This window comes from Solea solea, chromosome 18, assembly GCF_958295425.1.
Source record: "Solea solea chromosome 18, fSolSol10.1, whole genome shotgun sequence".
In the NCBI taxonomy this organism is placed as follows: Eukaryota; Metazoa; Chordata; class Actinopteri; order Pleuronectiformes; family Soleidae; genus Solea; species Solea solea.
Window position 1 is genome coordinate 9,605,380 of NC_081151.1, and position 15,320 is coordinate 9,620,699.

General features: G+C 43.4%; 1 protein-coding gene across 5 annotated transcripts in view; it reads left to right on the forward strand.

Annotated features, from left to right (window-relative positions):
• The first annotated feature begins 3,240 nt into the window (after positions 1–3,240).
• The window catches only part of qkia (QKI, KH domain containing, RNA binding a), a 68,710-nt gene continuing 56,630 nt past the window's right edge, over positions 3,241–15,320 (forward strand). For 3 of the 5 annotated variants that reach the window (XM_058616235.1, XM_058616236.1, XM_058616234.1), the window contains exon 1: positions 3,241–3,686. In XM_058616235.1, coding sequence (XP_058472218.1) covers positions 3,542–3,686 — 145 coding nt within the window. In that variant the 5' untranslated portion in view covers positions 3,241–3,541. The remainder of the gene's footprint in view (positions 3,687–15,320) is intronic. The other 2 variants (XM_058616237.1, XM_058616238.1) reach the window with 1 other exon arrangement.

The following is a 15,320-nucleotide window of genomic DNA, read 5'->3' on the forward strand; positions in this document are numbered from 1 at the left end:
TACATGTGTATGTGTGTTTCTCGGTATATACTCTACTGTTCTCACCTTCCTCAAAATGTAAATGACCCAGATTCTGCCTCGATTTTCCCCACAGTCAAAAGTAAGTAAGTCAAAAGAAAAGAGGAGCGATGTTGTTCTTGTTTGTATGTGTGTTATCTGAGCCCTTGGGTCTCTTGTTTGCCTCAGCCTTTATCGCAGAAAGCCCTGCTTCGACAGAGCCACCACATCCCACTCGCTTTCCCTGCAGCCGCGGCCCCCGAGACAGCCTTCAAACAGCTACTGGGCCCCCACCGAGGTCTCCATTGTCTCCGTCGGTGTATTTTCACTCGTAAACCTAGGGCGCTCTCAAAGCTGACTGAGAGTGAGCTAACAGCCTCTCTTCAAACGGGGGCTAAACACATGTTCATTAATTATCTGGATCCTTGTTAATTGGATTAATTGTTGAATGGAAACCGTGTTATTAAAAATGACGAAAACACAAGGGCAGGGGAAGTAAAATGGGGGGATTAATATCCTCTCTGTTTACTCTCGGGCTGTCGGTAGACACAAGCATGCACGTACACACACACACACACACACACACACACACACACACACACACGACTCGGTTTGCCTTGTGTGTCTATTGCTCGGTCTGTGTTGCTATTTCACACACACACACACGCTGGAGCCGTATGTGACCCAACTCAGAAAACTGAGCACCAGAAAAGGTGCAAATTACCATCACCACTGTTAGAGATAAGAACTAAATCCATTTTCAAAGCTCAGAATAAATGCCAGATTCTTTTTGATGCGAGAAGACTGTGACTTTTCCCTGTCCCTTATATTCAAAGAATACGGAGGTAAAAGGGAGACGAGAACCATAAAGTCAATGCTGTGGACAATTTAGCAATCACATGAAAAACCATCGCCATTCTCTCTGCCTATCACACACTATCCACAGAGAGAAAAAGAAAAACACTTATCCGTGTTAGACTTTAATGGATGTTTTTATGAGCCTGGCTTTGAGATCATGCTGATACTGCATCCGTGTGGATGGCAGGACTAATGTTACATGCCCTGTGTGACCAACTGTGGGGGCAAATGACATGTCATTATGCAAAAACCTACTTATCTGTGCACTCCTGTGATCGCCAATTAAAATGATGACAAGGCAAAGGTCACACCAGATACACGGAGGACACCTTTTATTAGTTGTACATTAGGCCGGAGCATCGAGACGAACGTTCTCATTTTGGGAAATAAAAACTTCTGTTGGATTACTGAATGATCTCTTTTTAAATATTTGGAAGTCATCACCTGCATCAATACAGTTGTTCCTGCAGAAGCTGCCCTGCAGAAGCATACGTAAATGACTTTTTTTTTTGTCTGGGCTGCAATTGCAGCTTTACAAAAGCATATAGTAGTCGTATGGTGTAGCTAAATGTAGATGTTGGCTGAAGGGCAGGGAGCAGGATCCAGTAAATGTGTTGCATTGGTTGTTAAGGCAACTGTATCCGTCTTCCTGCTTTGATGTGGAGGCCACTGTCGCCTGCTGCACTCCCAAATGCTATTATCTCAGGCCGGAGGACTCATTGCACACGTTTTAGTGGAGACACACATTTTCCTGCATTCTTTTGCATACGAGCAGCTTTATAGTTTTTTTGCTGTATTGTCTGTGCGTGCGCGGTACGTTGGTAAATCTTTGAGTAAAGCGACACCGCGTCACTATTTCAGCCAAACTAAAGTCATCACTTAATCTAGATGAACAATCAATAAAGTGGGCCTGTTGCACTAATTTTATGAGCTTGGACTTCATTTTCCTCCCCACCAACACAGTGGTGACAAACTAAAGCCAGAGGGTCATAGTGCAGCTGTTTGAGTATTCATGCACCCGACGAGGGGACCGCTTTTACAAAGACATGAGTGGGTGAGCAGTAAGCACACAAACTGATTGAGGGCCAAGGTCAGGGCGCAGATTTAGCAAGGCCCCCTCGCAGCCAACAGCTGTTCAAATCAAAATGGATCAGTTGTGGTTTATTTTCACACTAAGCAAGAAACTGGAGGAAGCTGGTTTGTGTGTGTTCCATTGATCAGGGATGTTAATCTTCTGAGGATATGTAGAGAGGTCCTCCCAAGGACAGGACAATAAAAAGGCTCTATTGATTACTGGAGCGTTGATCAATCGGTCCCCAGACAGATAACAAGCTGTACAAGTCTTGAGTAACAATAGGCTTTTTGAATGATATGGACTGCACATGTTGATCATTTATTCTATTTTAACACCTTTAAGTGAAGCCTCCACATGAAGTCTTGGCTCGGTCTGATTCGTAGGCTGGTCTCGGCAGGTGTCCTCAACCCACGTATGATTATTCAAACCAGATTCCCAGACCCACAGAGGATTACGCCAGACCTTGTAAAATCAAAGTGACAAATGGAGCCGCTGAGCTAGTCACTGTTATAGTCTCAAGGAGGAGTCTCATCCGTTAATGCAGTCTTAAGAGTCAACTTCATGGCTAAAACAATGTTTTTCAAATATAAAAGCAAGTACATAGGATACATGATTTTCTCTATAAATATTTACATTTTTGTATATAATTAGCATTAAACAGCCTGTGGGTATTGCCCAATAATCAAAAGTAGAGTGCCTTTACTCTCCCCAATTGTTAACTGATCTTGGAGCGTCAGAAGGGTTGTTTACCTTTTGAGTTATGCTGCTTAGAGGCAAACACAGCTAAAAACACAGCCTTTTTTTGGCATTTCTAAAAATAAAATCCACATTAAGTTTAAACTAATAAAAAACACCTTTACACTGTTACACGAGTTTCTTCTGATAATCAAACTGTTTTTTTTTTTTATTCGTTTGTTTTCGTATCTTTTGAATACAAGTTAAACCAGAACTACAACCCAGTTTCAGGGTGGACCCACAGACAAACAGTTTAAGTGATGAAGCAACGACAGAACCATGCTCTCATGGAACAAAAACAATGTTTGTGTCTGAATTTCACAACCGACACGATGTTGAGAGGAAAAAGTAAACGTGTGTTGTTCACTGTGGACAACACTTCTTGGGCATTTTGTGCATTCCTGCGCACTGTGCGCCATTGGCTCGGTTGTCTGTCAATCTTTCCACCAAGCGCCCTGACCCGCCCCTATTTCTGCATATCTGAGCGCTAATTGGTCATACCATTAGTCCCCGAAAGCCCCACTGGCCAATGGGAATTGAGGTTGACGTACCCTTTCCGGTGGAGCAGTGTCTCGCGCCTACAGTGGTGGAATCGAACGTCCCCGAGCGCACACAGCGTAGAGGAGAGTACGGCGCACGAGTCTTCGGAAGGGAGATAACGGTTTGTGTTTTTAACCCCCTCTCCACTCAAACAACAAGAACAAACCAAACCTGAAATTTTAAGGGGGGTTTACAGAGTCTTCTGTTCAAAAGGAGGAGGGAAGCGAGGGATTGGAGACGCAGTTTTTTTTTCTTTTTCTTTTTCTCCCTTTCCTTTAAAGAGGATTTTGTGAGTGCTTTTTTGCGGTGGTTTGTTCTTCGCTTCTCGCCGCAAAGATGATGGTCGGAGAGGTCGAAGTGAAGGAGCGACCGAGGCCGAGTCCCGACTATTTGATGCAGTTATTAAACGAGAAGAAGCTCATGACCAGTTTGCCAAATCTCTGCGGCATATTCACACACCTGGAGAGGCTTCTCGACGAAGGTAAGCGGGACTAGACTGGAGTAACATGGGGGTAGACGCTGGGGGAGAGGGGGAAGAAACGCGTGACCACGGCGCAGTCCGGTTTCGGTGGGCGTCCCTGCTGCATTATGTTAGCGAAACCCAGCAGCACGTTATTACAACGGGGCACCCCGATACTGTTGACCGTGTCAGGCACCGATAATAACGATTCTAACTTCTTCAAAACAGTGTCTGCTGTTCGAACAGTCTCCTGTGTGAGTTTGTTTTACACCCCAGCACAGCGGGGTGTAGTTTTCAGTGCTTCTGCTAACGTTGGGCTTCCCCCAGAGTTTGTTCGTGCACTCTTGACTTGATGCCACAGGACGAAAACTTTCTACCACTCACTTTGACCACATAAAAAAAGAATATACCACCTCTGTCAACGTATCACACGACACTATGCTCACATGTTAGTTCTGACACAAACACGCGTGTTGTTTTTGTCGCTCTCGTTTTGTTCAAAACGCGGATTCCACATGTTCCTAAGCACAGTTAGCTTTGAGGTTAGCCTCGTTTTCAGCTAGCGAGGCTGGGTGCGTTCCGATGAACTCTTCAGGAACCCAAAAAAAGGGAGAGACGGCATTAACTTAGCTACGTGTTCATAAAAGGACACAATAAGTCACTGCAATGTACCAGACGTGTCTTTCAACAATTGCCCACTTCCCCCTTTTTTTTTTTTTTTGCTTCGACGCTTGTGTGAGTTGTTGCCCAGCGGCCGAGCTCAAAGCACGGTGCTGGAATGTGTCTGCTTGTTGCCCAAACAATGGCCAGTGAGTTGCTGCTGCTGCAGGGAGGAGGGCGAGTGCGTGCGCTAAGATCACACCAACCGTCCAACTTTTCCGTATATCTCCTCCGTACATTTGTCAACCGTCTCTTGGCTGGTATATTGTTTGTCTTCCGTCGATTGTATGTTTATTCTCACTCTCGCCGCCGCAGCAATCGTCGTGTATTTTTTATTTTCCTTTTTTGTTTTTTACCAGTCAAGCTTGCGCTACAACAACTGCGTCGGCTCTTGTCAGCGGCGCCGTCCCGACGGGGTCTGTCCGCCTACGTTTAATTTCTAGCGTTTGTCAACTCGTTTAGACTCAAACATTGATGTAATCATTCAAATAATGTGGTGTGCGGAGGGTGGTTGGATCTATGGTTTATGTAAGTGGTCTGGGGACACTAGAGAGCGCCACAGCCCCCTATCACACTGTCCCCACGTCGTGTGTAGGATCGGCTTGGTCACAATGACACTGATGGATAAGAATAATAGACACTCCGTCTCCCTCAAATCACAAGAGTGATTTCTTCACAGATAGCAAAGGATGCTTATTACTTCACAGTTTCGGCTGCATTTCTGAGTTAGAAGCACTCTCAGAATGCAGTTGCTAAACCGGTCTGCAAAGATTTTTTTTCCTTCCTTGATGGTTGACAAACAAGCCAGTTGATCCACTCAGTGGGTTCTGAACTATTCTTCCCTGCCCTCTCAGGAAACTTTATCTTTATCTCCAATTTATCTGTATAAAGGTTTAAATACATGTGAAAGTTTTAGTCAGTCTCAAACTTTTTAATGGGACATGTATTATCAAAATGGTAAAAGCAACGTAACGTGTTGCAAGAGCAAATGACAGTGTGTGCACACTGTAATTAATTAGTGTTGCTTTAATTGTCATTTCCGTAACATCAAATGTGATTTGAATAGATGGAAACATCTCAGGGCTTGTAACAATACTAGTCAGGTAAATAGTGACGCCTAAATAATTTAACATACGCACCAGTCATGTCACAGTGTTGGTATAAGTAAATTAATAAAAAGTCCGCCCTTATCAAGAGATTTATGTTTCATAACATTACTACATTAAGTGGAATGGTACCTTTTGAAAGAGGCGTCTCTGTGGCATTCGTCTGACGTCGCAGCCATCAAGTTAAAATTACTTTGTACACCCACAATTGCCTCACACGAGAGGCACATTCACTGTTTTTTTTATTCTAGAAAAGCCTCTTTCTGTTTTTACTCAGTTGGGAATAATGGGTGTGTTATTTTCATTTGGGGAGAGTCGGGAAGCAGCCTTGTTTTCGTTTCCACCCCTGCTCCCTCTTGCCGTCCTCCAGCCCCAAGTGGTAGATCAGGACAGTCGTCTGAATAGCAAAGACAGGGGACGTTGCGTACTCTGTTTGCCTATCGGTTACTTTAACAGCCCAGCCGCACTGCTATTGGCACATAGTATGAGGTAACCCACCTAATGCTTTTTTTTGGTGTGGTCAAATGTTATTGCATTTCCCATTTAATTAGATGACATTAAAACTTCATATAATATTCATTTCTCAGTAAATTGGCTTTTATCAATTGTCACACTGCATTAACAAAAAAGCGGGGCCTAACTAGGGTCTAGTTGACCAAGTGCAGATATTTTGCCCCTTGGTGGTAGTGGATGTTAATGCACTTAATTAAACTCAAAATATATGAAGCGTACATATCACTTTTTTTAAACTTCTGGAAACTGTCTTTAGATTGTGTAATTGACATTTTACATCTTCCTAAAAATGTAATAATGTAGTCAGTGCTACATTACGTACAATTAAAACTACAATCATTATTCAGAACAGAGAAATACTCTGCACTAAATATCTTTATGGCTTCAGGAAAAACAGGCAGGAAATGAGTGCTCTAATGCTATACTGCTCTGAAATTTTTATGCAGGACTTCCACATATAGAGGGATAAAATGTTCCCCCGTCTGGCGTTAAAGAAATCATGACTGAGACACTTGTTACTCCCCAGTCTCAGTCTCCCTCGTTTAAAGCCACACAAATCTAAGGTTTACAGGGGTTTCCACAGCACCAATCCAAACTTTACCCTGCTGCCAGAAATTGCATGTGTGCGATGAAAGCCAACTTAGTTCAGAGGAGGCCCGTCTGACTGTCTGGTTCCTGTTAGAGGCCTTTTGGTTTGCTCCATCTGTGTGGAAGAGACTGAAGTCCTCATGTGATTTTTGGGGCCAATCTCCTGCTCCCTGTTCATACTGGGGTAAAGCGAGTTGAGCCATGGCTAAACAGATGCATAAAGGTGTGCAGTTTTTAAGTAAAAGGAAAATTGGGCAATCTGCTAATTAAAGCATCGTTTTAATAGTTTTTGAAATTGTGTGTCGCATTTGATATTTTTAATGTAATGTATGTGTATAGAGAATGCTGCAGGATAATTCCCTGTCAGTTCTGTATAACAGCACGAGGGCACATTTGAAAAGCAGATGCTACTTGAAAACGTATTGCTGCCTGCGCAGAGATTGATGTGTAACCATTTGTCATAGAACTTCAGCCGTCTTGTCTCGGGAGGGGCAAAAGTGAATGTGTTTCTTCAATAAAATTATTCTCCTCTGTGACAGTACTCGTTTAGAGACTTAAATGTGACTAAATATCTTGAATATCCTACTCTTGTCAGACTTTTATCCGCTTAATAAAAGCAAAAACCAAACCAGTCACAACTAAATGCTTAAATCTCATTCCCAGATTGTCCATCTCTCGGGGTATATAGTCTTCTAACAGCTGCATACAGCCCACCCGGCATTTTGTGCATGTATACACAGTTGTTACCATGGCGTATGAAAGCCAACACCACCCCGTGTGTGCTTACTTGCCCCCATTTTCTTCAGTGGTATGTGTGCACGGACATCCGCGCTACGCTGCCACTTTGTATGTATTCCCTCAAGGTCACTCAGACCCATTGACAGGCCCCCTATGAAATGCAGTTGTTCATCTCTCAGAGGTGACACCTGCTCTGGAGTCTTTTTTTATTTCTCTTTACGATCTGCCAGCCAACAAGCTGCTTCAAATTGCTATATTTTCTCTTGGCAGGAGGAGATAGCCCATATAACATCTAGAGATGCTGCCTAGTAGTAGAAGTGCAAGTGCTGTTGTAAGGTAGTGGAGCATAGGACAAAGGCAGGATATTTATATATATTCTTTATATAATATTTATATTTTTGACTGGAAAATATTCAATTTCTTGATAGATTAATGATAGGTTAAACGGCCCATTATTGCATTGCACACTTATCGGTGGAACCACATGGTACATTCCTCCATAGTTTTCTGTGCTTTCCGGAGCTCCCTTTGCTAATACTCTGTTGTGAGTGCTTGTTAGACTCTGTGTGCTGTGATTTAACTGGATGTTCCCGGGAGAGCTGTCAGCATTTGGAGGACAAACTGTCTGCTGTCCGCCGTGGTGCCTTTGTAGGGAACTGGTCCTCTGGGAAAAGCTGTTAAGAGAACAGATTTTGATAAATGGAGAATGCTAGAAGTCTTTGTTTCACGTTTTACCGCATGTTTATGTGGTTCTTTGGCTTATTTCAGTCTCTCAATATCAACTGATGTGAAAACAATAATATATATGATAACCATTTGGCTATTTTTGCTCGACCACAATAGCAGTCTGTATAATCCTATAGCTCGACCCTTTATGTTGCTCAGTACGAGGCTTGACCTGCACTCACCTCTGCCATGCAATCAATGTAGTAGCTAATAAGACCGAGCACTGCTCACAAAGTAAGATGCTGCTGATGGCTGCGAAAGGGCTCCGATAGGGAGATGGGAAGAGAGAATTAGGGTTGTTTAGACAGGACCCCCCCCCCCCCCCCCCCCACACACACACACATTACATTTTCCTCTCCCCCCCATTCCATCCCAAAGCACCTCTTATAAGCTGGAATTTAATTAACCAAGAGCTATTGTGTGAGCTGGTTAACGGGGCTGTCGCCACCAGTGAGAAAGCAGAATTGCAGGCTTTGTGCTGTCTTTCCCTGTTTGCCTCCCTTTCACTGTCTCTCTGGTTATAAATTAGGTGGTGGCGTAGGTCTAACAGAGTGAGGTGTAGAGGTTGTGGCGGGACCCAGCACTGCACCTACCCTCCAAACTGTTTTAACCACCTTGCTCCTCTGGCCCCGCCACAGCAATGCCCCCTTCCCCATCTCCCCACACCGGGTGTTTTATGATAAAGTCGTTCAACGACAGCCTGCGCTCTTATCTCATGCTTCAATCCCGCGAGGGCTGGGGCCTCCTTATCACCGCTGCCTCTGCCTGGCCTCCTGTCTCCGTGCCCTGCCCTGACTGCCTGGCTGGCTATCTGGCTCACTGTCGGCACAACTAAGTGTCTTTCCTTCTATTACTGCAAGCTGATAGACAACACATTGCGAGAGGTAGTTTATCTCAAGCGTTGCCACTTTCTTCCTCAAACCTAAAAGCACAGGAACCTGGTTAAAATTAAGGATAATTAAGGTAACCAGATGCCCAGCGAATTTCTCTGATGTAACTTGGGACACATGGCGTCTGTCAAAATGAGAATCATGGCTCTGTGTTTCTTTGTATGCCAAATGATGATCATTTTCGTCTTAATATTTAGTCTCGTATAAAAACAGCTACGGGAAGTAGCGCCTGTTTTAGACGGGAAAGGACCACGGAGGAGGCAAGTTAGTGGTTTGTTTTCCCTCGGACGGACGGGGAGAAGGAGCTGTTTTCATGCTGTGGTGACAAGAGAGGCCTCCTCCTCCTTTGCCATCTCCCACAGAGGTGGGTCTGTCTCAGTTTTCCCTTACGAATTTGCATTGCATCATGAATCATCGCCTGTCACTGCATATTTGTGTGGATATGCAACACAGTAACGAAAAAATATATTCGCCCCACCCTGTTACATTCTTTGAGTTCTCCAAATAGCCGCCTCTTACCCCCTTGCTCTAAATAAGGCCCCCCATTCACTGGCTGGTTTTCCTCCTGTCCTCCGTTTTTTAAAGTCTCTCTCAACAGACACGATAGCATTTCTAACAATTGCATTTTTTTTTCCTCGTGCGTCACATCGGTAACATTTTCTCAGTTTCCTTCCCCATTTTTTATCATAGAAAACACGAGTTGAATGCTCACTTTGTTCCTTTCACTCGCCCACCCCTCTGCATTCATTTGCTCTCCTTTCAGAGGAGGAATGGCAAGTGAGCGTTGGCAGCCAGCTCAGGAATTTTTTACCAGAAGCACAGTCAGAGCACTTAACCTCCAGCCTGGTGTTTGTTTTCCCCACACACTCTTCCATGCAGTCTTTTAGCACAGATTAACGTGAATGTCATCCACGGTGAGGCACTGGAGCATCTATTTTGCTTTATATATCGAGAAATATTTTGCAGCAATAACAAGCTCCATTCCATTTGTATGAAAATATTAGTCATGTAACATTTTTCTAATTTGACTGATTATGTCTTTGCAACCTTTTTTAAAGTGCATTATTTTTGGTTGTGTGTCAGTGTCCAATGTATTTCCCACAGTGACCATCCATATTTCCTCTCTTTATAAGGATGTGAATAATAATTTAATAGTTATTGAAATAATAAATATAGACATACTCAACAGCGTAACTGTGCCTGTGTAGAGGTGACTCCGCACAACAAATCTCTCCTGGTGAGTGAGAAGTACTGACAGATTGCCACAGTCACAGTCTTTGCCATTTGCAGTCGTCACATTACAAAAGTCAGCTATAAAGTGTGTGGATAAGCTCATGTTGCAGTGTAGTTGTTACCGAAAGGCCAGGCACATCACCAAGGCCGTGGATTAAATCATTGATTAGTTAAATTGATTCCATTGTTTTCTGCTGTGACTGACCACCACGCAGTAACATTTCCAGCAGAAACAAAGATAATATACTTATATTATACATATATACTTATGTTTAAGTCAGTCTCATCCCCACCTAAGCCTAAATCCAACCTATCAACCAATCCAAACCCTTAACCCGTGGTATGATTTTATTATATTTATGTTTTATTATATTATTTTGTTTTTTTAATCGTCAGATTTTATTTTTAACCTTTATAATACTTTGTAGCATTGTTTTAAAAATGTCTTTACAAATAAATTGTATTATTATCAACAGTTACGAACACACATCTCCCTGGATATGCAGAATTTGACACAAGACCAGCAATGTGCTGCCTCATGCACAAAGATTGTTTTAGTGTTAGATCACACTGCTATGTTTAGCTCAACTTCCTGGGGTCAAATGTAAGGACGATGGTCGGCGAAGTTAAACCAAAGAATTATGAAACGCTGTCAACTGGTGTGCATTATAGTGATGGATGCCATTTTCAGCAACCCACCAATGACAACTGACCTCATTTATTTATCAGCCAAGGACCGTCCTCCTTCACACCATACGATCAGTCCGCGTTGTGGTTTGCAGCCCTTACCTTGGTGTCTCACTAGTTACAGTCTGGCCAATAAATCAAAGAGGAATAATTTACCTGTCCCTCAGCAGCCGGTGTTGTTTTTGTGAGGCTTGGCAAGAGCAGGCGGCGCTGCCGTCACCTTCCCCAAAGGCTGCAGTGTGAGGTGGCATGGTTGTGAGGTTGGTCCTCAGGAAGCGCTACAAACCCCTGAAACACCAATCTCTGCTTCTCACCTAGATCTCTACAGCTGACCGTTGATATTGTTATAAATACAGTGGGATTCACAGTCACTCGCACAATTAATATAAAAAAGGTGTTTTGATGCAGATCAATCCATGTCTCTGTATCTGTAGGCTAGCATTGAAGTAGCCTGTCATGACTAGGGAAAGTGTGGTATTTTGTATTCGGTTGGCAGTAATGCTACAGTTTGTATTTTTACCCTGAGCAGGTGTTGTTCAACTGGCTTTGCATCTTGAATGCAGATGGTTTCATTAAGAGGTTCACTGTTGTTCAATGCAGCTGTCCCGTTCGATTTTCCTGGAATTGTGAGTGTGGAAATCAATAGTGTACGGCGGGCTAGCACTGAGAACGGTACTGTAAAAGTAAAGTATGGGGGGGAAAAAAAAGTACTGTCAACATTAATTCGATCAATTGTAAATATTGTTATTCACTCTGTGTTCTCAGTCAGGTGTTGCCCTCACAGCCAATAGGTGTTGCACACAAACAGAAGCACAAATGAATAAAGTTACCATGTGGATTAAGAAAACAAAAACAATTCTGCCGTTCAGACTGACTAAATGGATTCTGTTGTGTGCTTGTCAGTTTCTATATCTCCATGTGAAATGCCGAGGTCGATTAATGCATGCTTTTGTAAGTGCAGCTCACTTTCTGCTGGCACATGTGGTGGCTATCGGCTATATACCAAGGCACCATTGTAAGCACAGCTGTGCCATGCTGTGTTAAGTCCATCTTGACAATAAAAAGTCGTAGCCATTAAGTGCTTTTACAGTGTGCCCTGAAAAGACGTCAAAGGGCAAGTACGGAGTGAAAGTTAGTGTGTCGACCCGGGTGTCATGTTTATATCAGCACTCATTGGAGCAGAAGCCATTTTGCTTGTGTGCTAATATACATGTGCGTCAGTTCTGACTACCAAAACAAGGAAGAAAGCTGCTTAAATCACAACTCCCATAGGGGGTGTGACTTCAGTCTCTGTTTAGAGCATTACTCTAAAACCTCTTGACACAGACAAAGGCTAAGTGTCTCGAGCATGTATAACTTAAATGTTATCTACTCAAACAAGCAACATGTAGTTTAGTGACGTACTGCCAAAGCAGCTTTTTGCTCTCTGCTTGTAGTGATGGAATGCCTGCTGGTGTGTAGGAGGACTCAACCTCAACCTATTCAGCATTATTTCACCGTCTCCCTGACACAGTAACACAGTGACTGTCTAGACTAACTAGAATTACATGTGTTGCACAGTTGTTTTTTTTACAGTGGCTGTCTGCCCTGCAGTCTTGTGCTGTAATGTAAAACATGATTTGCTAAGCATAATTTATGCCCATGTGCTACACGTCCAACCAAAAGTGACGGTAGCGGGCCATGAATAAACGGCCGTACAACTGCAATTGAAACAGTCGTCACTGCTTGTCTGTTTGCGGTGAGGCTTAAATCTGTCTGTCCTCATCAGTGCAGCAGTCGGGAGGAGATTACAGAGCAGAAACAATGGGTGGTTTTGTACGATTAGGCTTTAATTGTTTAAGCGAAGAGTCCGTTTAGCACCACGTGTAATATAGGAAAGACCGGCATAAAAACCCACCAATAACTGGCCGGAAAGAATGTGCTGTCTGTATGAAAGGGTGAGTGAACATGAGCCCCATTCCTGCTCAGTAGATTGATTGTGTTCGCTGAAAGGAAAAAGGCAAGCAAGGCTGCCTAGAGCGAGGGGAGGATGGTTAGTGTGATAAAGAACAGTGGGGCGAGACAGAGGAATTCTGTGATGTGAATGAGGTCATCTGGTTGGTTATGAGGAAGGTCCCTAACCCCTCCCTCAGCTCCACACACCACCGTCCTGTCCCCTCTCCTACCCCATACTAATGATAACACAATGGTGGTTTTGTGCTTTAGTGGGCCAGATGCACACATCGGGTCATTCCTACCGGGTCACACATAAGTGCTGTCTGTCAAATCAGGCCTCTGCATTACAGTGTGATTTTTTTTTTTTTTTTTTTTTCCCACATTTATTGCTTTATTAGCTGTATGTGCCCTCACATCCTGGTGATAGTGAACACAACTTGTAGAAGGTTGTTTTTGTTGTTGTTTTTATTATATTTTGTTATTTTTTTTGTTTAAGTCTTTAAGTGAACAACTATTCTGTTCTGTTGGTAACCGTATAGTTACATGACTCACACGCAGTCAACAGACATAAGCTCCTAGTTGAGCTTACAATAACACCGTAGAGTTGTTTTGACAGGTTTGAAAATACACAACCAGCTGGCACCGTTAAACTGTTCCTCTCCCTCTTTAACATGTGGCTCTGCCACACTTTGGCCCTAATTTTCCACCATCTCTGCAAAGTGTCGTTATGTAGGAATATTGCCCATAAAAGGCTCACAAGGTGTTGCTTTATTGTCGCCTCGGATAAGATTAGAGCTGCTGCTGCTCCTGTCTGTCTGGCATATATGTTTTACCACAGAGCGTTCCGTGGCAACCTCACTGACAAGGAGCACAGGGATTTTCAGTAATGGAGCAGTTGGACTCGCATTGCTGTAAAAATTTCCTTTTTTTAAACACCTGTGTCTTGTGGGTAAATTACATAATTCATTATCGATGTTACTTGTCCTCTAGCGTAGGTTAAAGGCAGCTGGGGATGGACGATGGTGTGTAAATGCAGCAGGTGTTGGCATCGGTGAGGTGCCATGGTGCCAGATGTTGTTGACACCTTGAGGTGAATAATAGTCTGCCAGGTGATGGAGATCTCCCTCTGTCCCTTCTGATCCTTCTCTTCCCCTCCCTACTTCCACTCCTGTCTTCATTTTTCTGACATGAGTTTAGGGCTGTTTGTGCTGGCCGCTCTTCTTACAACTTGATTTTTATTGAGTGTCTGACACTTTCAATGAGCCTGATCTCAGTTCTATCTCCACCTGTCCTCCCTCATCAACCATGTACTGCATAAATCACCTCTCAGATGTAAATGTGTAGGTGTTGCCTCTTATCCATTCTGTCCTAAACATATACAATAACATTTTTGCTATTTTGCCTGCTAGTTTGTATAGTAAACGATTGATGTGATGGTGTTTGTTTTCTCCAAGGGGGAAAAACAGTATCCATTATCCAAAGTAGTGACTCAGTTTTCCTGGCTTTGGCTTTTTACCTATTTATTTAACCACAATGACTCTTGCACTCGCATCGCCCTCTTCCCTAGTGCCTTTCTTCTTTTTCCCTCTCCCACCTCTTCTCTTTTCCATTTGTTTCTTCCTTTGTAGTGCCTCTTTCTACTTGAATGTGAGTATGTGTGGCAAAAATCCAGCCGCGGGGCAACATTGCCTCTTTCATGTGACGACCAGTGGTGACATTAAAGGCCCACGAGGTGGTCTGTCGGTTTGCATCAGTCGTGCTCTCGCTGTCCGCGCCCAGGACTTTAATATGTGCACAGCTTTCCACAGTCACTCTCTGGCTCAAATGTCCGTTTTATAGAGAACATGGCTGCATCTGTGATTGTGCACATGTGTATTCACAGATTCATTAATCCTCCACATCCAAGAGCTTAATGCAGATCAATGTTTAAAGGCTTAAACATAGTGGAAGCACGGTTAATGATAAATGCGTCAGTGAGAGGGCTTCTCTCTTTTCTCCTAATCCCTCTAATCTTCGTGACATTCGGACCCAGTTGTCATGTCCCCTCCAGCCAGTGTTTCCACTACGTTCAGATTATTGAACGCTACCGTCAAAAATGAATAACCTGCTTTGATTATTTTCTGCAAAAAAGGAAGGTTTCACTCAGGAAAGCCAGGGTCTTGCTATTGTTCAAGTGTAAGGGTAGGTCACACTAAATGCTTGCCACTTTAATCTGTAGAGGCTGTTATTTCTGGTCAACATGTTATTTTAAAACAGCATACTTGTTTCCTATATTTTCTGGGGGTGTTGCAATAAAGCGACAGAGAAAAAAAAAAAACTTTATAGTCACCACAGTATTGCCCAAACAACAAGTCTAATAGTGGCCTACGACAGTATTATACTGTGGATCCTGCAAAAATGAGACAAAGAAGAGCTGCCACAAAACACAACAGCAGCTGTGATGCGAGTCTGTGTGTTGTCACACCCTGGGACAGCTACTGAGTGGCTGTTGGACTGGAACTTAGGTGGTAGATACAAGTCCCAGCAGGCCCCGTCCCTGTGGATGAGACAGCAGCTGACGCAGACACACACTTTATGAT